Source organism: Eremothecium cymbalariae, chromosome 8 (assembly GCF_000235365.1).
Source record: "Eremothecium cymbalariae DBVPG#7215 chromosome 8, complete sequence".
NCBI lineage: Eukaryota > Fungi > Ascomycota > Saccharomycetes > Saccharomycetales > Saccharomycetaceae > Eremothecium > Eremothecium cymbalariae.
This window is the reverse complement of record NC_016456.1, coordinates 112087-137188: the sequence shown is the minus strand read 5'-3', so window position 1 is coordinate 137188 and position 25102 is coordinate 112087. Positions and strand designations below refer to the sequence as shown.

Genomic DNA, 25102 nt, shown 5'->3' with positions numbered 1-25102 from the left:
AATCAACTTTGGAAACAACATCAACCTGTTTACTGATTGCCAGAACCGTCTTGGTCCGACGTAGCGCCATCATCACTTGTATTCGTAGCATAGCTATCATCTTTGTCCTCCTCTTCACCACTCAGCCACACGTTTCGGCCGTCATCTTCAATATCTAGAATATCCGTTAACACGCTCTTGTACTTTACGTCGGCAGCTACGTCCTTGGTGTCTCGCACAGACCCAAAGGACTGGATGCTGCGTATGTGGCCATTGTCTTCAACGATCTCACCTGTCTGAAGATCTACCACATCGCCTTGATCCTCCACGCTTTCGTACTTTTCAATAATATCTGCCCATGCCTGTTTCATGTTCTCGTCTGCACGTCGGTGCCGCTCCATCACCTCCTCATCAGATAACTTTGGGATCAATTGGTTCTCTTTAGACATGATATAAACGATCCCGTTCTTCTCCATTACTGGCGTGGACTCGCCAATGGCCTCCTCCTTCTTTGCACCAACTTGGCCCTCGTTCTGGAGGAGCTCCTTTAGTGCTCCTGTCAATAGCCGTAGCCTTGCAGTCTTGGGTTTCTTGCTAATCATTCCGCCGGTACCTACACCTGAATACCAACGCCGAAATCACCAGTACTGAGCTGACCTCACCAGTGGCAACTGCTGTCGTTGTGTGATAAAGTCTTGCATGATATAAATAAAAGCATACTACAAAGAACTAATAACCACTTACAAAAATCCGCCCGCAAAACTGTCAGGGCCAAAAAAGCCGTGCCCATCAACCACAATGCAGCTTCATCACACCAGTAAGCCCTTATCTATCGACTGTATGCACCCGTTCCCTGTTGCCCTTCTCTTCCCAGCACTTCTTGAATAGCTCCATCTCTCCCAGGCACTGGCGCCAGTCCCCTGTATCGGCATGGCAGAGCTGCAACGCCATATTCTCGACGTAACATCCCGTTTTGTCAATGCACTTGTCCCAGTCCTCCTCGTCCCCATCCTTGACAAACTGCTTGTACTCCTCCAAAGCCTGCTTGTAATGCTTCGATGTGGCTTTCGTCTGCTCCATCGATTCTTCTGCGCTGCTGTTCCTCTCTCTAAATACAACCTGAAATAACAGTTACGGCCAAAGTCAGAAATCGTCTTTTTAGCCATTACAAAAGAAGCGTACTTCATATACACAGTCTTAACAAGATCCCAATAGATACAACCTTGTGCAACCCTCTTGCAAGCATTACTCTGCGGGCCACATTCACTGTAATCATCAAACAGGTAGCCATCACAACAGATAACTCTTGCTTCTTGGATTCCCAAAGTCACTTTTCAGTTTCAAAATCAGACGCCAGGCTCATAAAATATATACATTGGTATAACACAAATAAGCCCATCCTGGGACGGCTTAGCGACTGTCCATTATGTACATCGGACCTTGGCCAAGTATCCAATCGACTGATCAAACGTCTACACGTTCGTAGCGATATCCAGAATGGTTTAATAGATCCTCTTGATCAAAGTCTGGAGAACTTTTGCCGTCCTGAGACGGTGGCAAGATTCTAAAAAAAAACACACGTAAGACAAAGTTCCAGTGAAAAGTATCAAGGCCAGCAAAAGCCAAAGAGATAAGTTAGTTGTTCTGTTTCTCAGCTACTTGTGGGTATTTTTTAAAATTTAGGAGATCCAGAGGCTATACAAAGAGACATCTCAATTAGTTTTTGATACAGATTCTGTTAGGTGTTTAAGAATATTGAATCATGGTTAAGCTAGTTGAGTATCCCCGTACAGCTACGTTTGCCTGGTCTAATGATAAGGTGCCGTTGTTGGCTACGGGTACGGCGTCAGGGACGGTAGATGCAGATTTTTCTAGTGCATCTACTCTTGAGTTATGGTCGGTGCTTTCCAGGGACGCAAGGACCCCCCAGGGGATGATTGTTGCTGATGCGAAGTTCAATGATTTAGAGTGGAGCAAAGACGGGAGTATTTTAGCAGGGGCTTTAGACAATGGGGTTGTGGAGTTCTTTAAACCTGAGGAATTGCGGTCTGTGGCGAAGGTCAAAAAGCATACGACTGCGGTACAGACGTTACGGTTCAATGCGAAACAGAGTAATGTGTTGGTATCTGGGGGCAGCCAAGGTGAGATCTATGTGTGGGATACGAACAAGATTGCAACGCAGGGTTACAGTCCGTTTGGGCCTGGTGTTGCGATGACTCCGATTGAAGAGGTGCAATCGCTTGCGTGGAACCAGACGTTGGCACATGTATTTGCGTCTGCCGGGTCTTCAGGGTTTGCGTCAATTTGGGACTTGAAGGCCAAAAAGGAAGTGATTCATCTAAGTTATACATCACCTACTTCTGGGCTGAAGAACCAGCTGTCTGTGGTGGAGTGGCACCCTAGCAACTCTACGAAGGTCGCTACTGCTACGGGCAATGACAACGAGCCTGTAATTCTAGTTTGGGATCTTAGAAATTCCAATGCGCCTCTAAAAGTTTTATCTCAGGGCCATTCCAAGGGTATTCTTTCGCTGGACTGGTGTCAGCAGGATGACAAACTCATGATTTCCAGTGGCCGCGATAACACGTGTATTCTATGGAACCCTGAAGAAGCTCAAAAGTTAACACAATTCCCAACTCGTGGCAATTGGTGTTTCAAGACGAAGTTCGCTCCTGAGGCTCCCGATTTGTTTGCCAGTGCCTCCTTCGATAACAAGGTTCAAGTACAGACGTTACAAAATTTGGCCAATAAATTAGACCTGGATGAAACAGCATTTAAGCAGCAGGAGTCCGACACCGAATTTTGGAACAATGTATCACAGAATGAGTCAAATGAAAAACCCAACGTGACAAAATTACAGGCACCAGTATGGTATGGTAATAAATCACCTGCTGCACAATGGGCTTTTGGTGGTAAACTGGTTTCCATTTCTTCAGATGGCCGGAGCGTTAACGTTACCAAGCCGTATCTTGCAGGCTTTAACAAGAATTCCTCGTTGGATGAAGCCTTGCAAACCAAAGACTTTATTCCTATTATCAACAAGCGATTGGCCCAAACAATTGATTCTACAAACGAAGAGGACTGGGCGTTGTTAGAAAGCTTATCCATGGATGGAATGGACACATATTTGAAGGAGTCCTTAACTTTTGATGGCGATGATACAGTCGACTTTTCCACGGAGACTAGGGAAGAAGACTTTTTTAGTAATTTGACTGAGCGTTTTGATCCACATGGCCCTTTCGAACTAGACGATTCAAACCCTGCCATAATCACAAGTTTATTGAAAGGCGATTTGACAAAGGCTATCAATTCCACCTTAGAACATGGTCTATTATTAGAATCATTAATTATCGCTTTGAATTCTGAGGATGAGGAGTTAAAACAAAAGGTTAAAAACGCATACTTTTCCAAATACGCCAATACTTCCTCCTTGGCAAGAATGTTATACTCTGTTTCACAGAGGCAGGTTGATGACATAGTCGATAACGTACATGTCTCTCAATGGAAACACATTGTTAGCGCAATAAACACTTATGCAAAGGACGAAAACAAGAACGAGTTTTTGAACAGGTTGGGTGATAGGTTGTTACAAGCGGGGGAAAGACAAAATGCTGTGACGGTATACTTGGCAGGCAATTCATTAGAAAAGGTGGCATCCATTTGGTTGAGGGAACTACCATCATTGGAAGAAAAATTCAGATCTCAAAAGAGCACGCTTAATGAAGCGCATATAGAGTGCTTGACCGAATTTGTAGAACGGTTTACAGTCCTTTCCAGGTATGTCAATAATACTTCTTCCACAACACTTACCAACGATGAGTTGATCTCTAAATTTTTAGAGTTTGTGAACTTAACTTCTTTTAGTGGTGACTTTGAGTTGGCATTGAAATTCTTGGATAATTTGCCTGGAGATAATCCTCAAGTAAAGACAGAAAAGCAGCGTGTGCTAATTGCATCTGGAAAGTTCGGGAATACTTCTACTGTTAGGAAGGCTAAATATGGATCGAATTCTTCCGTTGCTCCTGGTACTTCTATGCCAATAGGAGGCCTTCCTGCACCAAACCAGTTGGCTGACCGTGTGCCAGCTTACAATGGTGCAGGTGCAAATGCGGTGGGCCAAAATATGCAACCACTAATGCAAAGACAAAATGCATATGGTGCAACTACTGCCTACCCTGCCAATGTTCTACCTTCAAACAGATATGCCCCATCTTCTTCCGTATCTCCTTCAACTACCACTCCTGCCAACACCCATGCTCAACTGGCTGCTCCAAGCAACTCATATGCTCCCTCTACAAATAACCCATATGCTCCTTCACCTAATTTAGGTTTTATTCCGGCAACACCAGGTGCAAACAATATGTATGATGCTCCTCATCAGGGCAGAAATCTTAGTCAGCAAGCCCCATTATCTTCTTTAGATCCAAATTCTCGGGTTCTGTCTGGACAAAAGCCTTACCTGAATAAGAGTGCTAACAATGGTTGGAATGACTTACCTGAAATTGTTAAGGAGAAGAACACTAGAGCCAAAGCTGTGTCTACTGCTCCAATGAATGTGGCTCCAGGGCAAGGTTTGCAATCTACGGGTGGATCTGCTACAAATGCTGTTCCACCACCACCACCTTTGAGTAGAGTTACATCCGCTACTAGCGTGGTAGGCTCTCTATTACCACCCCCGCAAAGAACCTCCAGAACTCCATCTATGGTACAAGCCAATCTGAACAACGCAGCACCGGTAAACCCATATGCACCACCTGCAACCTCTAAAAACCCTGCTTCACCTCCTACCAACCCATATGCCCCTCCATCATTCACACCAACGTCTAGCGCAAGCCCATACGCTCCACCCCCACCCCCATTAGCCCATTCAGCGACAACAGCACAACCCAACCCATACGGCCCTCCCCCTTCAACTGTTTCTGCTCCACCAAAAAGTGTCCCTGCCCCTCCACCAAAGTCCAAGACTAGAAAATCTGCTTCCGGAACCGGTAATATCGATTCTGCAAACGAACTGTTAACCTCTATCCAAAAACCTCCGAATGGCTCTGCCGCACCATCAAGGCAACCCGGTCTATCTTCCACTCCTGTTGACCCAGGTTCAATTGCAGAAGAACCATCCGTAGTTCCTCCGGAGCAGCAGTCCCTAATTGAATTCTTAACCGAGGAATTAGCCCGTGTCACACCATTGGTTCCTGCTGAGTACAACAAACAATTGAAGGACTGCAACAAGAGATTACGTATTTTGTTCGGACACATCGAAAAGCAAGATCTGTTGTCTCCTCCAACAATCGAAAAACTGCACAACATAGTATCACTTCTGAAGGAACGCAATTATTCGGCTGCATTGGCTGTCCACGTAGATATTGCTACAAACCATGCACAGGAGGCAGGCAATTGGTTGACTGGTGTAAAAAGATTAATAGGTTTGGCGGAAGCCACTTCGGGTTGACCTGTCCATCTAAGGCTGTTGTACTATATATAATTACAACTAGAACTATCACCTGTACTTCTATCATGAAGTACTATAAATCCATGTTATAAATATACTATTTTTATTAAGCTTTTCTGTACTCACCAACTCTTCCATACCACTTATATTCAACTACCATCGTGTAAAAGTACTGTGCTACTCTAGGTCACCGCAGCCCACACATCTTGAACGTTTACATATCTGCACTTACCAGTAATATAAATAAGATATTATTAACTTTCGATTAGTCACGGAAGGCTAAGTATTTCTTTTTTCTGCGCAGTTTAACTTTTAGACGAGCGAATCACCAATATTTGGGACCCTAATAGATCTTGGGAGCCGAAGTGAATTTAGATCTGCTAACTAAACTGGTTTTCGTAGAGTTGGCTTATTTGTTCTATATACATTCGAGGTTTTCAATAGGATTTATACATTTTTTAAATTGAGAACATTGAAAAAGTGATACCTGATCAGTGTATGATCGATAAGCACAAGAACATGCAGAATAGTGTTCAAGGTTACGACATTTAGCTAATTAGGATTGTCTCATATCTAGTAAAAGATACATGGTTGAACGTAATCACGCCACGAAGCATAGGCTGATCAGCTGGATGCCACTTAGTTTTGGGAAAGTTCCATTTTTACGTAAGATATTGAGAGGATTGTCGCTGGCACATCAAGTGAGTCCTGTAGAAGAGGATACGATATCCGATCAGGCGTATCGAGTGGATACTGATATTAAATCTTCTATTCAAGGTGGTTGTACGATTAGTGAGGGGGAGGCTGTTTTGGATTCATCGCATATTAAGAACCACAATGATGTGGAGGATCTCCATTCTGTGGATAATCCGAATGTTTTAACCGTGCATTCTAATAGGATGTCATTTGTAGTTGGTATTTTTGTTGCAACGGGAGGTTTTCTATACGGGTATGACACGGGACTTATTAATAGTATTACGGAAATGGATTATGTTAAGACGCACTTTTCTACGCATGCTGGTCAATTTACAGCGAGAGAGATGTCGATTTTAGTATCCTTTTTGTCTTTGGGGACATTCTTTGGAGCTCTTGGCGCACCGCTACTTGCCGACACTTATGGTAGAAAATCAACGATAATATTTAGCACTTTTTTCGTTTTTACTGTGGGGACTGCATTGCAGGTTGCTGCTCATGAGTTGAAGTTGCTAGTTATTGGTAGGGTATGCTCTGGTGTAGCGGTTGGACTTATTTCCGCTGCTGTTCCCCTATATCAAGGAGAAACGGTTTGCAAATGGTTACGTGGTGGTATTATTTGTACTTATCAGTGGGCAATAACCTGGGGGCTTCTTCTTTCTAGCGCAGTTTCTCAAGGAACACATTTCAGGAATGATTCTTCATCATATAGAATTCCAATCGCGTTGCAATTTGTATGGTGTTTCTTTCTTGGGACCGGTATGCTACTTTTACCTGAAAGCCCAAGGTATTATGTTTTAAAAGATCAGTTAGACAAGGCTGCCAAATCACTGGCATTCTTAAGAAGCGTTCCAGAGGATGATCCTGGATTGTTAGAAGAGCTGGTAGAAATAAAGGCAAATTATGACTATGAAATGTCACTAGGGTCATTCTCGTATTTGGATTGCTTCAAGACAAGTAAAAGCCGTTCAAAGCAGCAATTAAGGATGCTAACTGGTATCCTAATACAAGCGTTTCAGCAGCTATCGGGCATTAATTTCATTTTTTATTATGGAGTTAATTTCTTTAGCAGAACAGGTATAGGCAAAAGTTACTTAGTGTCGTTTGTCACATATGCAGTGAACGTGGCTTTCAATGTACCGGGGCTTTTTTTAGTTGAATATGTTGGCAGAAGAAAGCTGCTGCTATTTGGAGGTGTCAGTATGGCGATATCAAATTTTATTATTGCAATCGTAGGCTGCTCTACAAATTCTGTGGTAGCTAACAAGGTTATGGTTGTATTCGTTTGTTTCTTTATTGCATCATTTTCGGCTACATGGGGTGGTGTTGTATGGGTAATTTCTGCAGAAATGTATCCATTAGGAGTTAGATCTAAATGTGCTGCTATATGTGCTGCGTCAAATTGGCTGGTAAATTTTGTGTGTGCCTTAATAACGCCTTATTTAATCGATACCGGCTCACATACATCAACTTTGGGTACCAAGATCTTCTTCATCTGGGGTAGCCTAAACGCAATCGGTGTTTTGGTGGTTTACCTAACTGTATATGAAACTAGCGGTCTAACTCTAGAGGAAATCGACGACCTTTATCGTTTATGCCCGAACAGTTTCTCATCATATACCTGGAATAGTGAAATCAAAGTTTCGCCCAGCCAATACCGCCTGAGTAAGAGTTCAGCGGGTATTACCACCAAACACTCCATTACACAGAGCACCAGCCAATGTACGGTACAATACCTAACTGGTCGCAATATAACAGCAAGTGGCGATCGTTATCAGTCTAGCTCGGCTGATACCAAATTCGATGGTTCGGTGTCATCTTCTGCACTACAAGCATACATGGACTTGGGAAACGGTCTCGGACTAGCCACTTATCATCGTTCTCCCCCATCTGTGGTAACAGAGTTCAGTGAAGATGAACAAGACAGTGATATGAATCATATGACTGGTCTTCACAGAGGCACAGACCCTGCATCCCAAAGCATAAATGCATACATGTCACAGTTAGTAAACAAAAGCGCATGCTGATGATTCAAGGGAATAAATAATCGTCAGATTAATATAATGTTAAAGACGGAACACTTCTTCTTAAAAAGAAAGGTTCACGAGAACATTTGCGCCATCCACTTTTAATATATAACGCTGTAGACACTTGTTTCATTCTTCAGTGTGCAAATTGTTCGCAGAAAAGTTTTTGCGCACAATTTACTGAGTAAGAGAATCAATCTAATTATTAAATATCAATCTACTAACTATATAAACACACTTTTAGTGTTTATTCAACTGATTCTTATATAGGCGTTTTGTTAGTATTTTCACGGATGAGAATTACGGAACGCATTCCGCTTTGTGTAAAAGTTGGCATGAAAAAGCACAGAATAAAAGCCTTCTAAGCTTAATAGAAATGGTAAACATAGGCAACATATCCTCTGGAGCGATTTTACAGGACGTTGCTGATATTGTATATATATAACGAACGATGAGCAAGGTCACAAAAAAGTTATGGATTCTTATTCCTCATGCTTTGACACCAAAGACACCAAATATAGTCGTATTCCGCCACCTGATTGTCTATCACCGAACCCGTGTCAACCATCTCTAAAGGACTTGAAGAGGATAGCAGAATATACTTTAACCACGCCTACTTCGAATGAAGAGATCAATAAGAAGCTTAAGTCGTCCACTTTGGCTGATGTGAAGGTTGGTGGGGTTCAGTTTCTCTTTTACAAGACGCTGTTGATTTGTATGTACATGTTGTATGCCTGCTACAGATATTTCCGGTACCAATACAATAGGATAAAGATCAAATTACTTAACCTGGCATACTCACCGTCGAATACCCCACAATTGATTAGACAAGATGTGTTGAAACTACAAAAGATACCAAAGCGTCTTGCATCTATCTTAGAATACAAATCTGAAGGTGAAGTGGGTGGTGGCGTTAATGGGCTAATAAACGATGGAAGTAATGTTGTTTGTTGGACGGTGTCAGCTGGTATTAAGCACCTATCTTTATACGATTACGACGGTGTACTAAAACGCAATGTTCATAAATTTAGGCAGGCTATCCACGACAAGCTTGCCAAGTATTACGGTCCGGCGAACGTTCCCAGGTTTGCCATTAGGATCCCTCACCTTAACAACGTATATTTTAATGCACCCGGAAAAACCGAAGAGTATGTAGAAAAAGGCAAGCACAAAAAGGTCGCCATAGAAATCACTTTACTCTCCGTCAGGGACGGTCGGGAAACCATCGTGGACCTAACCAAGGCGATGGCTGATTTATGCAAAGCGGGTGATTTAAGGTTGGAAGATATCACTATGAAATTAGTGGATACCGAATTAACGCAGTTAGTAGGTGCCGAACCAGACCTCTTGGTCTACTTCGGCCCCCATTTAGACTTACAAGGCTATCCTCCATGGCAAATACGTTTGACGGAATTCTACTGGGAGGAAGATAATGACGAAGTCATGTACTCCGTCTTCATCAGAGGCTTGATACATTATTCCACATGCAAAGTCAACTTAGGGAAATAAAATACCTTTCCCCATTCGTATCTACTTCTGCCTACTGAAAGCAATCGCAACAATGAACTCCCTGCTATAGAATCTACAAAACGATAAATAATCATCATATCTACTTGCCCAAGTGAGTACCCAACCGGACTGACCAGAACTGGACCAAACTGAGCAGAACTGACCAAAACAGAAGAGAACTGACCCGCTCATGCTTCCAACTTCCAAAATTTCATCATCCCGCGGCCCTTTGCTTGTTTCAATAGCTCATACATAATATATACATACATATATACATGTACATATATATATTGTATGCACACATTGCATATTATATATTTTTATACACATAGCATCCTTCTGAAGCCGACCTTCCATCCGAGTGGTCTTTATCTGGATACAATTCCTTCTTTCCGGCCCTGCTGATGCCATAATATGAGTCCCTCTTCCTTCTTGGGGTTTGCTACAACAATGGTTTCCATGACATATACTGGATCATCCGACAAATCAGGCTACCATATACTACATTCAGACTACGACGTTGATAAGCAACTTGGCTGACCCCGGCCCATCTTGTTCTGAGTTTCACATTCTCGGTAGATACTTTAGATACCGTGTAGACGTTATTTCCATCCCAAAACCTTCTATTATTCCTGCATAGATTGCGGAATTACAACATTTACACGTTGAAAAAATTTCCTTCGGGATGATGGAATCATACAACTATGCAGACAAATTCCACGTGCTCCTGAGTATTACGGCAGACGTAATCTTTCCTCTCTTTTCGTTTTTCGAACAATTCTTCATGAAACCAAAAAACTGATAAGCAATATATTAGGAAGTAGATATTCCTAATTAAGCTAATTGCATTAATTTTTTTCCAAATTTAGGTGCTTCATTCACCGGGTTACGTAAATCATGCATATATACGTAGTAGACACAGCCTTACTTACAATGGCTAGGTCTTCTTCTCTCCGTCTTCTTCGAAAATTCTTCGTTGCCTGTGCAATGCTCGAAGAAGTCCCAAGGTTTTTTACCCTGGGGACTGACGATCCCGTTAAATTTCACCCAAAATAGGATATTTAATTGGATTACACATAAATTCAATGGAATAGTAGCAAGGCCTTCAAATCAGAACCGGATGGTCATTATCTTGGTGTGGAGTTGTGGAGTTCCATTACGGTGAAGGGGTTTTATATGACGAGTGTTGTGCGGAAAGCTTGTAGCAAAATCGGGAATGCGGATGAAGATCATCACAGCAAGGAAATCTTTGTAGGGTGTGGTTAGAAATTTTATATATACATGCGACCAGTAACAAATTCTTGAAGGGTGTGTGTGGTTTGTGTAGAGAGGAGCAGGAACATTTGGATATTTACAGTATTTGGTTTCCTTTCAGAGGCTTCTCAGAAATAATTGAACTGATTGAAAGGTAAGGTTCGGAAAAAAGACATAATATCAATAATATACCATGAAGCAGGTTGGCAGCTGGGGAAATACCGTGACAATATTACTGCTGGGGATCCACAGCTCGGGCAAGACGACGCTGCTCCATCAGCTGGGTCTTGGGAACGTGTGTGATTGTGGGCCTGTGATCGGGTTGCCAGTTGAGCTGGTAGAGTATAAGAATGTCGTGCTGGCGTCTTGGGACCCATGCCATGGGCTGAGCCGGTCAATTTTCATTGGGGACTATTACAAGAACTGCAGGGCACTGATATTTATTGTCGATGCGACGGATGGCGAGAGCTTGAAAGGATCCAAGGAAGAGTTGTGGAAACTGTTGTCCAACCCTACAATAGAGGACGAGCCGCTTCTGGTGCTGTCGAACAAGACCGATTTGGCAGGGGCGCTTTCCGACAGCGAGGTCTGCGAACAGCTTGGTCTTGGCCAGGGCCTGACAAGGCCCTGGCATCTGAGGGCTGTGTCTGCGGCTTCAGGGGAAGGGGTGTATGAAGGACTCGAGTGGCTCACAAAAGTCCTGGAGGGCGTACGTTCATACTCGGACACCAACAAGCAGGCAGGCCGCATCGAAACCCGCGGTTGCCTCCATGGCCATGCGAGGCATAGTATAATTCAAGGAGAACGTGGCGTCTGATCGCTTTCTTACGATTACCTCACCTCCCGCCCCTAAACTGTAAAGAAACTAAGCACATCCTTAAATATGGTCTTTCGCTTCTGGTTCGTCCGACACACAGACCGCTTTAAATATACGGTATCGTCGTTCTTCTCCACTCCGGAACCGTCGATTACCCAGGGTCTGCAAGGGGATAGTATACATATACCCTGGCGGTTTTGCCGAGTATCCCCACTACTAACCCCCACTCTATAGAATGCCCACCACTCGCTAACTCTATAGAAAATAAGTAACGATACCCCCGATCAATATCGAAAACATTTTGAAACCACTGCTCTGCAATTGCCATGATGCATGTGTGTTCGAAGTGGCAGCGCCCTTCGGACAGAGCGGACTTTATAGCGGCCCAACCGGAGTCTCTTTGCATCAGCCAATGCACTCAGAGCTGCACCAGAGTGACCTCTCCCTACAGACCACCGTAACAGTCCACTGCATCCATCGAACGTCGGTGGAATTCCTCTGTACCAGTTATAGTCACCATGCTTTTGTTCACGGCGAAGAGGTTACCCTACCTGACTAAACTCAGAGTCTTCAGCCTGGTTTTCCGAAGTTAGCTTCCGTAGTCAAAAATTTTTTTGAGTGACCAACAAAACCACTTTATTTAACTTGTAACACCTGTATATATAGCAGCTTTCAAAACAAAGCAACTAGAATTCAGACGCAAGTATGTTCGATAATGATTGGTGTGAGCAGATAAGAGCGTGTTGGTTCGGATTGACGGTTTACTGTGTGGATATGGGCAGTTAGTTATCTCAGTTGTGAGATGGGTTTTTTACTGTTTACTGGATCTGTGTAGGTACGTGTTCAGAATTCGGGGTGAGGACAAAAGGCGGTGGGGAAAAGAAAACAAGATGTGGGCACAAAAGTCTTGAGAGGATGCGTTAGATGCAGGATTTGTTGCGATGGTGTATTGCTTCTGGAGACGTGAAGTGCAGTGTATCGCAGGTAGTTTTCGGATTTTGCCACCCCTTGTCTGTTCACGTGACCAATGAGATTTTGAATAGAGACGGTTCGCGAACACTGCCATTGTGTAGCGAGTTAGTTCATGCTGGAGCAGGTGGTGGCATGGATGCATGGGATAGTGGTTCGGAGGAAGGAAGGGGGTAAAAGCACACACAAGTCGAACGAACGCACATTTATTTCAAGAATTGAGACAATTTTTTTTTACTAACAGGTTTGTGTCCTCAGCAATGGGTGTTTCTTTCTCCAAGTTGTTTAGCAACCTTTTCGGTCATAAGGAAATGAGAATCTTAATGGTTGGTCTCGATGGTGCTGGTAAGACCACCGTTTTGTACAAATTGAAGTTGGGAGAGGTTGTGACCACCATCCCTACCATTGGCTTTAATGTCGAAACTGTGGAATACAAGAATATCTCCTTCACGGTTTGGGACGTCGGTGGACAAGACAAGATCAGGCCTTTGTGGAGACATTACTTTAGAAACACCGAAGGAATCATCTTCGTGGTCGACTCGAATGATAGATCTCGTATTGCCGAAGCTAGAGAGGTTTTGCAGAGAATGTTGAACGAAGACGAAATCAGAAATGCTGTCCTATTGGTCTTTGCAAACAAACAGGACTTGCCAGAAGCTATGTCTGCAGCCGAAATTACTGAAAAATTGGGCTTGCATTCTATCAGGCAACGTCCATGGTACATCCAGGCAACCTGTGCTACGTCTGGTGAGGGGTTGTATGAAGGTTTAGAGTGGTTGAGTACCAACTTGAAGAACCAAGCTTGATCACAATCCATGGAATCAATGTGTTAGCATAATTATCTTTAGGTTAGGCTGTAAATGAGCTAGCGAAGTCTCAGAGACCCTAGTATACTATAATATTTCTGTGTGAGATTTACCTTTTTTTTTATTTCGAATACATACAAGAAAAAACAATTGTTATTACAAGTATTTGGTAACAGCTTTGTTTTTGCTACCTTTACGCCGCTGTGTGTATGTATGTATCCACTGGTATTCAATCCTGTTACGTAACATTGTACAAATTCAAACTCTTCCAGTATAAAGATACAAATTATGTCTGCTGCAATTCGCGGCGGCCACGCTTCATTTGTTAATTACTCTTGGGAGTAGTGGCAGATTGGAACGCAGGGTACATATATATATCATACCATAAGTACCATAAGTACGTCTTGAGGTGGAATAAATAAGAGCACGTGATACAAACATATATGTGACTGCTTGAATACCGCCCACACATTCTGAATATTATATTAATGAGGTGTGGGTGGAAAGCCCATATCTCGCTCAGAAAGCCCTGTAGGAGAATTTACCGATTTTGTACGGAAATCTGATGTGAAAAAATTCCAAAAGCGACTCACTCTCGAACTAGGAGCCGGAAGCCACCGCGCTCGCAGCTCAACACATCTAACAGAATACTATATTCAGCTAAAGGTTGAATTAGTTATGGGAGTAGTTAGTACGAAACAGTGCAAGATCGATCAAAATGGTATGTGATGTGTTACTGGGTGTTTATTGAGCGCTAGTCATACTGTGTGAAGTGTTGTAGGGCAAGACTATTTCGATGGGAGAAAGTGTTAGATGGTCGAAGTATTGAAAGTTTGAAATGTATGGTTTGTACTCGAAAAGCAAGGAGTCCAGCTGGTATTCTTTTGGAATATAATATAGTGGTGATGTTGATTGTATTCAGAAGGCTGGGTTTTATGTTTGAGTAGGAAGAAGTTTGGATCTGAGAGAGAGTCATATTGCGGGTTGGATGCTGCACACGACCAAGTAGGAGGCGCCGTAAAGTCAGCGAGCAAGTACTAACTATGATATATCAGGCCGGTGTTAAAGCTTATGAATTGAGAACCAAGTCCAAGGAGCAGTTGGAGGAGCAGTTGGTCGCCTTGAAGAAGGAGTTGGCTGAGTTGAAGGTCCAGAAGTTGAGCAGACCATCTTTGCCAAAGATCAACACTGTCAGAAAGAACATTGCTCGTGTTCTAACCGTCATTAACCAAAACCAAAGACAAGCTGTCAGAGAATTGTACAAGGGTAAGAAGTACCAGCCAAAGGATTTGAGGGCTAAGAAGACCAGAGCTTTGAGAAGGGCTTTGACCAAGTTCGAAGCTTCCCAGATTACCTTGAAGCAAAGAAAGAAGCAAATTGCTTTCCCACAAAGAAAGTACGCTATCAAGGCTTAAACGTCTACGTAATACGTTGTATGTTAATTAGTTTACTTTTCTAAAAAATATAATTTTTCAGATTTAAGTTATTATCACATCGGGTGTTGTGCAAAGAAACAACAAACAATGTTGACAGTACAATAGTAAGATGAATAAATGAGGCAGCGAAATGGCTAAATTTGTGGAATACGTAGACTTATATAACCAAACAACGAATACATGTGTGATAAAGAGCTGTTTACTTATTCTGTATTTTTGTCCTCTTAAACTCTTCGATCCTTAGCCTTAAGCTGTCGTCTGGGATAACGTCTTCTAATTTCAACGGCGTTCTGTTAAACGGATCTGTGGAATCACTCAACAAATGTGCTTTGATTGTACTCCTGTCGATTGTTACCTTAGAAGTAGGTAGTATAACTGGATCTTTCATAATTGTATACATCAAAGGATCTAGGAACTCTTCGGGTACGTCGCCCATATCCAAATCCTCTTCTTCCGCAGCCAACATGCGTTGGTGGGTTTTGCTGGCGAACTCAAGCAATTTTTCGCATTGTTCCTGAGTTGCTAATCCTGTTTTATGGCCTAAAATGTGAACTAGACGGTCAAATAGTTCTTTGTTAAATGATCTGCCATCCCTTGCTACAGCAGAAATAAATTCGTCTTCTCCTGATAAATTAATGTAGACTTCGGAGAGAGTTTTCAATAATGACCTAGGATCAAATTGGTACTTACTGGGATCCTTCACCTTTAATTCGCGGCATTTTGGGCCTACTAAAGACACCAAGTTATAGTTTAGCATACCAGCAAGTCTGTCAACAAGCTCCGGAGTTACGAAAGCATTAGGAATATCCTTAGTGAAAACATTGAACAAAGTCATAGACTTGTCTGCTAGACTACATGAAGATTTAGCCTGCCTTTCTGCTGCTGCTAGTTTTGACTGTAATTCTTCATTGTCCTCTTCTCTTGTTGGTGGTGCATTGCGTGCGCGAAGTTCTAGTTCTTTGGAAATATTCCGAACTTCCGTTAAGTTCGTCAGACCTTCGTCTAGCAAAAAGGTTAGATCATTCAACATACGTGCAATAAACCTTACAAAAAAATCTGGATTCTTTTGAGATTGCACCAACAATTGATTACGATATGCAGGTATCTTGTACAGTTCTTCCAAAACAATGGAAATACTATAGCGAGCATTGAATTTATCATAGAACTGCGAAGAAGAACCTGTCTTTTCCACAATAACGTAAAAGTCTAGTAAGGCATAGAATATGTTTTTATTGACCAAATCATTGTTTTCAAAAATGTCCATCATAAAGCCAGGGGAATTATCACCCAAGGGAGTAGCTCCTATACTAAGCACTTGCACCAATTTACCTTTCAAATGGGGGTTGGAAACTAGCTCTGGGCAACGCAAGATCACAGTTGCTAACTCAACAAAAGAATGCAATCTTGGATGTCTAAACATTGGATTGCTAACATATTTTGAAATGTAGAGACAATAGTTTATAGCACCTTCAACAACAAATTCTGGGTAATACTTGAATGGTACTTGTGCATGGGCTCTTAAATATTCTGCGTTGTCAACATTTTCGACCCCCACCTGGTCTGGAATCAAGGGCAACTTGAGTTGCTTGAACGGATAGTCATGAGCTGGATCTATGACACGGTTTAAAAATGTTGAGACACCGCAGATAAACTCAAAAACCTCTGATTGTAGGGATTTATTGGAAAAGAATCCCTGTAAAGCATCCATTATTGATTGCAATGTGATGTACGTCTTTTCCAAACTGGGTAATTGCATTGCTGCAAACCTTGCAAATATATCGGTTGCAGCTGTGCTGTTTGCAGCATCTTTTATTCTTTGTAGTTCTTGCTTCATTCTTTTTAATTGTGGAGTAACCTTTTCATCATATAGCAATGTGCCTCCAAGCCCGTAATGCAAATACGTCAACGTCAAGAAGAAACAATCACTAATAAAATTTGGTCTATTGTCCTCAGACTTTCTATTTTTATCATGAAATTCATCTGCCTCTTTGAAGTCCGAATTCATACGAGTCTCTTGGGATAAATCAATAAATAAATTCAGGTTATTGAAATAGTTAACATCTATCTTGTCAATTTTTTTATGTGTGCTATCGAGGAACGGACGTGAAAATTTAACCAATATTAATGTAATGTTTGTCATGAAAGCATTTGAAGATAATTTATTATGTTGAGCGTGGTCGCCCCTACGCAAATGATTTTTGTTCACAATTTGGGCGAAATAGGACAATAACCCGGTACGTGATTCTGACGATCCTCTGATGATCTTGTCCACGATGAAAAACAACCGTTCAAGCACGACTTTGTGTTCTGCTTGTAAAGACTCATGAAGCATATTGGTTTGTTGCTGGGTGCGTTCCATATTATCCCCATAGTTTCTGGTTGCAACATTAGGGTTCATTGGCGACAATGTTAGAATAGGCCCCAACAAAGTTATGCGTTCTAATTGATTTGGCTTGGTATCATAAGGGGCATAAAAGCCATCTAGTTGCGTAAAGATTGCTGCCACAGGCTTAAAGGACACAAACAACTCATACAATGTTAACACCTGATTGTACGTCGTATCGTTCAAATCAAATTTATTCGTTTTCGAGTCATTCATCTCCTTGATAAACGTTAATAAAGAGCCAAAGAAACTATTGCATACCTCAAAAATAGTGTCCTCTCTAATCGCCCTTTGAATCAACGCAGAGAGAAAGTCCGAATACTGGTCTAGCTTTTGAACAATATCCTTGACATAAATCAGGAAATCACCACCAATCGCAAACTCTTCAATTTGAAAACAAACAACCGCATACCCAAGAATTAACCGCTCAAGTTCCTGAAGTGCTAGATGTACCGTATGATCTGTGTTGCCCTTGTTCATGCGTTTCAGCTGCTGGCAACGTTGAAACGATCCGTGTAAATAAGCCATAGGTTGAAGTTTCAAATTTCCGTCTTCGGTCAATTGTGATACAATTATTGCATCAACAGAATCCAATGACAGCTCTGACGAACCTTGAACCTCATCCTGATTAATCAAAGTGTATTTACCGGGTCGGGCCGACATATCCGTGGGGTCACTTGTAACACATAATACATCCTTTATAATCGTCGCCACGGTGCTAGCCATCATCACTGTCCTTATTGCCTATCCTACGGGAACCAAAATACACCTCTGTTATAAGAGCTTCTAGTGATGGACCTCTGTTCGCTCTGCTTGTAACTTGTTCTTGTACTAATGGACAATTAGTCCCTTACGGTGACAGCCACCCACACTCAACAAATGACCTACAGAGCAATCTTCGTGAAAATTGATATCAGAAATTAGAAATATTCTTCTAATTTCTGATATAAAATTGTATATCACGTGATTATTAAATGATGCGAAACGCCGCGCCGATACAGTTTCTTATTGTTCTGCAAGCTCGAGAACATGCGGTGAATGACAGCATCATCTTGCGTCTCCATTGTTAGAATTGTCGAAGTTCGATAAAGTTGCAGCTGCTAACACCGCAGAATTTGGAAAAAAGAGGGATTGCTCGAGGATAGATGAATGCGACGGCTCAAATGGTGCACAAGTAATTCTACAGAAATGTGTGTGGGTTATATAAGTAGTGTGGAAGAAATATGTGATAAAACGGTGCTGATGTAGAAAGTCTGGCTGAGAGAAGCCAGGCAGTTGAATGCTGTGGGCGTTAGCCTCGTATAAGTTGTAGAGGACATGGGATTGCAGTGACGGCGGTTCAGCTGACCAAGGGGTTATTATGTAAGTTAGCATTATTTTTGTTACTGACGATTGTAAATATTGTAGAGAGGAATGCACTGATGAAAGGCTGAATGAGCTGGAGGGAAGTGCACGAAAGTAAGCGTACTTTAGAGGGCGTGAAGGCACTGATGATACGGGCTATTCTGCTTTTGGGACAGAGTCAGCAAAGGAGTATTTATAGCACAAAGGAGAGTTTTTGCTGTTGCTGTTCTTTATTGTTGTGTTTACAGTTTATGAATTTCCCAAAGCGATGTAGGACCTCAGTAGAAGGGAATAGTAGACGAGGCAAGATCAGTTTCGCAACAAACTTATTTAGAGGTTGCAACAGCGGGCGATACATATAACAGAGGTGTACTAAGATCGAATTTTGCTTGGTCGTGGTTGCAGAAAGAAAGATTTACAGATCGATAACGTGATTGCTGTCGCTATTATTGCTAACGGCATTCTTACCAGCGTATCGTCACCACCCCGCCTACCACACTAAGTCTTTTTGTTGGATTAATATATCTATAACATTGTTGAGCTGTCAGTATCTAAGATTACTGATAGTGGGAAGGAGGACTTTTTTTTAGCATTATTGAGATATATTTTTGACTCGCTTTTTTGCATATTGTCTAATTTATTGTTCCCTGGCCCGTATTGTTATTGTGTTTAATAGCTATGACTAAATCCAAGTTTCAGAACATTAGGTTAGATCATGGGAAACTAACTCCTGCGTTGTTGGTTGCTCTTTTTCAGAAGCCACAGGACCGAGCATTTCTGATAGAGTTGGAAAGTAATTTGTTATGTTTCATTGAGTCACAAGATATGACTTATAAGCTGCAACCGATGAACTCGTACTACCGGCTATTATCTCATCATTCTGCAGATTATCATGGACTACCACATATAGTGTCTAAGGACGAAGATAGATGTGTTGTAATATACAAAAACGAAGATTTCAAACCTTCGAATGTAGATCATGGATATCTCGATTCGTCCAATAGTTACGTTGAATGGAACGGGCAAATTCTGTTGCAGGATTTGGATCCGAGTATTCTTTATCAATTTGCACCAGAATATTTCAAGAAAGCAGCAATAGCAGCTATGAACAATTCCTGTTCGCATGTTACAAGTAAGATCATGAACCGGCGACAACAGCAACTGCCAAATGCGTATCCCCAGATTCAGCGTGAAACCTTGTCTAGACAAAAACAACAACAACAACAACAACAACAACAGCAGCAGCAGCAGCAGCAGCAGCAGCAGCAGGTCCATCATTACAAGCCTAATAAATATAAAGTATTAACCAGGACCCAGCATGCGAGATTCAAATCTGTCATTCAGGATGTCAACGATGTTACGAGTCGAAGTTCATCAGTTATGGATGTAGTATCTCCGCTTGATTCCTCAGCGAACTCATCCACAACAGATTTGCCTAGAGATAGCAATGAACAAAATCAAAGTCATGAAACCGAGAAGACAGATCTCCTAGATGAACCAAATACGCCCAAAAAATCTAGCAGTTCTGACTCTATTAGTAGCATGATTAGTTCAGATGATTCTCCCCAACCTCACCAATTTGAGACCTCTCGCTACAAATTCAACAAGATTGTCGGTGCTTTGTCAACTTCTACAATGAACTATCGAACCGTTCAAGTTGGTGACAATAATGCGAGTGATGACAACAGTCATTATAATAAGTGCGGAAAAGGCAGCAGGATGAAGAGCAAAAGTGACGATGGCAAAGAGCACGCCAGCAGATCCCATAAAAAAGGCCCCAATGCCAGCAGTACCTGTCCAGATAGTTCAAGAAGCGAAAATGCACCTACAAGTAATCGTCGCCCCAATAACCATAAGCGGAAAACACATTACCAAAAGGGATATAAAGCTAACAACCAATTTTATTGCTACTGTCCTGGGAATAACAATGACGATGTTGCCACTAAAACTAACAATGGTTTAAACAAAGGTGGGTTGCCGTTTGAAGGCCACATTGCATACCTGCCTCAAGGATATGTGCCACACTTTCATCAAAATTTCTACTACCATCCATCTCAGTACATGATTGGATATTCCCCGACCTCCTCTGCCCCGCCAATGGAGTATCTGTTCGCCCCACCACCTCATCCAGTTCCTTTGCAAGGGTACCCTTCTGCAGTCAATATCCATGTAACAACCCCTCAGGCAATGCAGACTGGGCAGGCAGTGGTTGGTGCAGGCCCCACCCCCATTATAAATCCTCGGCAAACTAATGGTTTCTACCATCTAACAAACACTGGCGGTCTTCCTTCTGCGAGCCACTCAAAGCCTTCTAGGATCAACGACACCCATCAGAACTTAATGAATACTCCCCCGAGTAGCTCAATCACTGACAAACCCGCTAACACTACAGTACCCCATAAAAAAAAACTTGATGCAGGAGGAGAAGGTAGCTCGAAAATCAAAAACTGAAGCCTTTTAATACAACGACCATAGCAAGAAGAACTAAGATATTATGGAACTTTAAAATTCTACAAAAAACCCTACTTATTATTTTCACCAAAGTCGGTCAGTTATGCTTGTATTTTTAAAAAGAACCACAGACGTCATGCGAACTAGACGTCTGAAAAAAGTGGTCACTGAGCAAAAACCATGCATGAATTTACATGAGTGCGCGTCAATGTTGCCGGCTCGACAGACTAGACAACTAGAATATGTACTTGCCTCTATTTTATCTTAGTATTTAAAGATTTTTGAGATTGTGATCGGCAGCTTAAGGCCGGTATCAGCTTGCTTCAACACATGGATGAAAAATTGAGGACACCGAGGCGAGATGGCGAAAGGGGACTAGGGCTAAGGGCTAGCTTATCATTTCTTGACAATTTCGACGGACCAATTCAACGTTAAATGATTGGTCTGGTCATCATCAATAAATTTGGAAACTGCGCTATAACAACCTCTTCCTATGAAACCTGAAGGCGCCTCACTCTCTGGCAATTCTACTTCATAAAAGGGCTTCGTTTCGGTGTTAGGTGCATAGGAGCCCAGGTGATCATCAATCTTATCCACTGAAATACCTGCCTTCTTAATGTACTGAACATATCTCAGACCAGTGATAATTTCATGCTGCACTTTGAAAGTGATTTTCAATTTGTAAACGGCTTTCTCCTTGATCTTGTATCTTATAGAGGCCAACTGCTTAATGGACTCTTCGGTAGCTAGATCGAAAGTAATCGGTTCAGCCTCGGTATCGACAAGTAGGTTGATGGATTTGATTACAACCTTACGCTTATCACCCGGGAACTCTAGTGGAAGAATATCATTGGACAACCCAAGAGACTCTTTCCATTTGGCAAGGGACTCATCTTCCGCATCCAACTGTTTGTATTCCTCGAGAGTCTTCTTAGCTCTTACCTTATAGTTTATTCTAGGGTCAGCATCATCAAATTGGCTGAATTCCTGTTCCTCTGGCATTTTTACCACTCTATTGCCTTTTAGTGAGAAACCACATATGGTTAAAAGAAGAAAATAATATACTGCTGTTTGTATTAAACACCTTAGCTTTTTTTCTTATTTTATCATCTGCGGTTGCGGCTTAATTCAACTACGTCTGGGTACAGTTTTGAGGAGTTTTGAAGAGATCTGAGCCTCCTATAGTCTTGTTCATTATTTTTTCGAGAATATGCACTGAGAACCGTTGCAGTAACTATTTGGGGATCATGCCGTAGGCAAGGGGCTCGAGCACGTTGGAGCACGTAGGCCTGTGTGCGTTGCTGCTTCGAGGGTAAGAATTCCGAGGCGGATTGTGCCCGTTTTGAAGCTCTGTATGAAGATTGAAATACAGTGGTCGATTCTTATACTAAAGGACGAAAACATACTTATAATACTAACAATGATAAAGAAAGTAAAAAATATACAAACATAGATAGTATTTGTTTTTTAGTAGTATCTAAGGACTTAACTGATGGAGGTTTGGTTAATAGGTTAGTTATCTAATACACATACGGCAGAGTTTAAAAAGGAGGGGAAAAAGATGAGACCGATTAGAACAGAAGAGGGATATACAGATGAGGGTGAAGGGTGGAGGGTGGAAGGATGACATAGTTGAACGAAAGGTTACGGGGTCGCAGATAGAAGGGGGATATATGTGTCTGGGTAGATATATGATAGGATAGGGGCTTTCATTTCAAATTCAGAATTTTCCTTTTTTGGAATTTTTCTTTGGAATTCCTCTCAGTTGTTCGTTAATATGCAATAAAGTGTGGGAGGAAAACGGAATAGGGGCGGATATAGAAGCTGTCTACAAGAAGTAGTCAGGGGTTTTCCGACTAACAGTAGGTTCACCAGGCCTTACAGATGGGTCATATTGCAAAAACTGTCTGTTGTGGTTTTCATCGACTTCCATGATTGCCGCTTGATTACCACATCTATAACAGTAGTTTGGAGCACTGAATATTGTGACAACACTTTGCTGGTGGGACCATGCATAACCATCCATAACTAGCTGGTGGGCTCTTGCAATCAACGATAGGTCATTGGTATGATTGAACTGTTCGCTAATGTCTTGACCAAAAGTGAAACCCGCACCACGAGGGCTAATCCCCCAGCCACCTCTGTCATCAGGATCCGACCATAACAAATCACACATAGGCCCCTCGTGGGGAACCTCTTGCACCCTATTCAACTCACGAACCTGATCTATCGTCTCGATCATCGGGGAGAGACCTCCATGGAGACAAAAGATTTTGTTATCTACCAATGCGGTGATCGGGAAATAGTCGAACAAGTCTGTGAACATCTTCCACACATTGGCACTGCCGTATTTTCTTAAACATTCATCGTAGAACCCGTATACCTGCGTGATCTGCCTAGACTCGTGATTGCCTCTTAAAATCGTGATTCTATTGGGATACCGCACCTTCATCGCCACCAAGTACGACACCGTCTCAACACTGTAATACCCACGATCAACATAATCACCCATAAACAAATAGTTCGTGTCCGGACACGGACCCCCAATCTTGAACAACTCTATCAAGTCGTGAAACTGACCGTGCACGTCACCACATATCGTTACCGGCACGCTAACCGGCTGCACATTTCCCTCAAACTGTAACACATCCACAGCCATCCTGCACAACTTCCCCACATCCTCCTCAGAAAGCACCTGGCACTTCGACAAGTGCTCTATCCACTGGTCTAATTGATTTATATTCGATGCCGTGAGCTCTAGCGGCTTCGACGACTTGCTGTCTGCTATCCCCGAAACACTACGCCAACTTACATTATTGAAATAAGTAACAGACCCCCCGCCTGAATCCTCGTCAATAGCTTGATCCAAATGGTCCTCCATCGCGTCCTTCATTGGTACATCGTTATCTATATCCATGCTGTCTTGTCCCGGTTTTTACTCGCTATTTTTTTTCTTTCTCAAACCTCTCAAAAACAAAGATGCTTGCTGGCAATGGAAAATTATTATTAGGGGCTGCCTGCCTATACCAGCTCACACAAGAGGGCAATTCCTGCGTCTATAACCAAACAAACACTCCAAAATGTCTTTCTGTTTGCAAATGCACAAAAGAGGGGGTTGAAGATATCCCCGGCAAACGCTGCAATACTCAGTCTACAACAGACTAAACCTCGACTAATAATGTACAATTCTTGTTCCTCCCAAAAAAAATTTAGACTTTCTAATAAAAATCTATGTTCTTTCTTGCTTTTCCTCTTTCCAAAACAAACCAGGCACAGAACCAAGCAGCTAACAAAGAAAAATTGCTTATAACCTGATCGATCACTTAGGCTCGCTATCCTTAATCAACTTTCAACTTTTTATTTAAACAAGTTTCTAATTGCACAGTGATAATAATGATAATACGTTCCACGTAGAAAAAAATATCAACAAAAAAGGTCGTGTTGTTGCTTGTTGTAACTGGGATATATATGATGTATTTTCACCAGCCTGAAAAAATATCAAATTAATCCTCTTTCTCACTTCTTGTGGTCCAAACGCTTGATGCGATAGATGAATTAGATACTCCTACAACTGCTATAAATCTACCTTTCTTGTGCGGATTGTTGGTCGTAAACTTGTGCACCTAGCCTTTGTTTTTCCTTAGCGATTGGTGGCAAAAGAGGGGGCGGGGGGAGTTCGACGGGCACCATCGTGATCCGAAATCCAGTTTGGGAAGGTCGTGTTTTCGGTTTTTCACCAAGGGAGGGTAACCCTGGTCCATTGCGTGCTGTGTGGTGCTGTCGTTCTGTTGTGTCAGCGGAGGACGAGGAGGAGGGTGTATGTATATATATATGTAGGACGGGCCAGGGATTATGTGTGTGGTTCAGGAGGGTGTGGGCGTTGGACGGTAGTGTGGTTTCAGGTGTGGCATTCTCTTTTTTATGTATTTACTGTTTTGAGGTGGTAGCATTCGAGTTTGGAAGTTGTAGGTGGTGATCGGTAGCA

At 42.2% G+C, this 25102-nt stretch overlaps 12 protein-coding genes across 12 annotated transcripts; 7 read left to right on the top strand and 5 right to left on the bottom strand.

Moving 5' to 3' along the window:
- Nucleotides 1–29: 29 nt before the first annotated feature.
- SCM3 (Scm3p) lies at nt 30–581 on the bottom strand (the record flags this gene model as incomplete). The annotated part of the gene is made up of 1 exon (XM_003648128.1): nt 30–581. One exon carries the CDS (start codon nt 579–581, stop codon nt 30–32), a length of 552 nt encoding a protein of 183 aa, XP_003648176.1.
- A 207-nt stretch (nt 582–788) lies between these two features.
- On the bottom strand, nt 789–1166 carry Ecym_8062 (uncharacterized protein; the record flags this gene model as incomplete). Its single annotated transcript, XM_003648127.1, has 1 exon — nt 789–1166. One exon carries the CDS (start codon nt 1164–1166, stop codon nt 789–791), a length of 378 nt encoding a protein of 125 aa, XP_003648175.1.
- Nucleotides 1167–1741: 575 nt separating this feature from the next.
- Nucleotides 1742–5428, top strand: SEC31 (Sec31p; the record flags this gene model as incomplete). The annotated part of the gene is made up of 1 exon (XM_003648126.1): nt 1742–5428. One exon carries the CDS (start codon nt 1742–1744, stop codon nt 5426–5428), a length of 3687 nt encoding a protein of 1228 aa, XP_003648174.1.
- Nucleotides 5429–6015: 587 nt separating this feature from the next.
- Ecym_8060 (sugar porter family MFS transporter) lies at nt 6016–8148 on the top strand (the record flags this gene model as incomplete). Its single annotated transcript, XM_003648125.1, has 1 exon — nt 6016–8148. The coding sequence occupies one exon, from the start codon at nt 6016–6018 to the stop codon at nt 8146–8148; it is 2133 nt and encodes a 710-aa protein (XP_003648173.1).
- Nucleotides 8149–8622: 474 nt separating this feature from the next.
- NUS1 (ditrans,polycis-polyprenyl diphosphate synthase) lies at nt 8623–9657 on the top strand (the record flags this gene model as incomplete). Its single annotated transcript, XM_003648124.1, has 1 exon — nt 8623–9657. The coding sequence occupies one exon, from the start codon at nt 8623–8625 to the stop codon at nt 9655–9657; it is 1035 nt and encodes a 344-aa protein (XP_003648172.1).
- A 1447-nt stretch (nt 9658–11104) lies between these two features.
- On the top strand, nt 11105–11728 carry Ecym_8058 (ADP-ribosylation factor family protein; the record flags this gene model as incomplete). Its single annotated transcript, XM_003648123.1, has 1 exon — nt 11105–11728. The coding sequence occupies one exon, from the start codon at nt 11105–11107 to the stop codon at nt 11726–11728; it is 624 nt and encodes a 207-aa protein (XP_003648171.1).
- A 1229-nt stretch (nt 11729–12957) lies between these two features.
- Nucleotides 12958–13503, top strand: Ecym_8057 (uncharacterized protein; the record flags this gene model as incomplete). The annotated part of the gene is made up of 1 exon (XM_003648122.1): nt 12958–13503. The coding sequence occupies one exon, from the start codon at nt 12958–12960 to the stop codon at nt 13501–13503; it is 546 nt and encodes a 181-aa protein (XP_003648170.1).
- An 842-nt stretch (nt 13504–14345) lies between these two features.
- RPL35A (60S ribosomal protein uL29) lies at nt 14346–14918 on the top strand (the record flags this gene model as incomplete). The annotated part of the gene is made up of 2 exons (XM_003648121.1): nt 14346–14348; nt 14559–14918. 2 exons carry the CDS (start codon nt 14346–14348, stop codon nt 14916–14918), a joined length of 363 nt encoding a protein of 120 aa, XP_003648169.1.
- A 220-nt stretch (nt 14919–15138) lies between these two features.
- Nucleotides 15139–18048, bottom strand: UFD2 (ubiquitin-ubiquitin ligase UFD2; the record flags this gene model as incomplete). Its single annotated transcript, XM_003648120.1, has 1 exon — nt 15139–18048. The coding sequence occupies one exon, from the start codon at nt 18046–18048 to the stop codon at nt 15139–15141; it is 2910 nt and encodes a 969-aa protein (XP_003648168.1).
- A 1296-nt stretch (nt 18049–19344) lies between these two features.
- On the top strand, nt 19345–21117 carry RBS1 (Rbs1p; the record flags this gene model as incomplete). Its single annotated transcript, XM_003648119.1, has 1 exon — nt 19345–21117. One exon carries the CDS (start codon nt 19345–19347, stop codon nt 21115–21117), a length of 1773 nt encoding a protein of 590 aa, XP_003648167.1.
- Nucleotides 21118–21513: 396 nt separating this feature from the next.
- On the bottom strand, nt 21514–22119 carry RDI1 (Rdi1p; the record flags this gene model as incomplete). Its single annotated transcript, XM_003648118.1, has 1 exon — nt 21514–22119. The coding sequence occupies one exon, from the start codon at nt 22117–22119 to the stop codon at nt 21514–21516; it is 606 nt and encodes a 201-aa protein (XP_003648166.1).
- Nucleotides 22120–22945: 826 nt separating this feature from the next.
- On the bottom strand, nt 22946–24034 carry PPH22 (phosphoprotein phosphatase 2A catalytic subunit PPH22; the record flags this gene model as incomplete). The annotated part of the gene is made up of 1 exon (XM_003648117.1): nt 22946–24034. One exon carries the CDS (start codon nt 24032–24034, stop codon nt 22946–22948), a length of 1089 nt encoding a protein of 362 aa, XP_003648165.1.
- Nucleotides 24035–25102: the final 1068 nt, after the last annotated feature.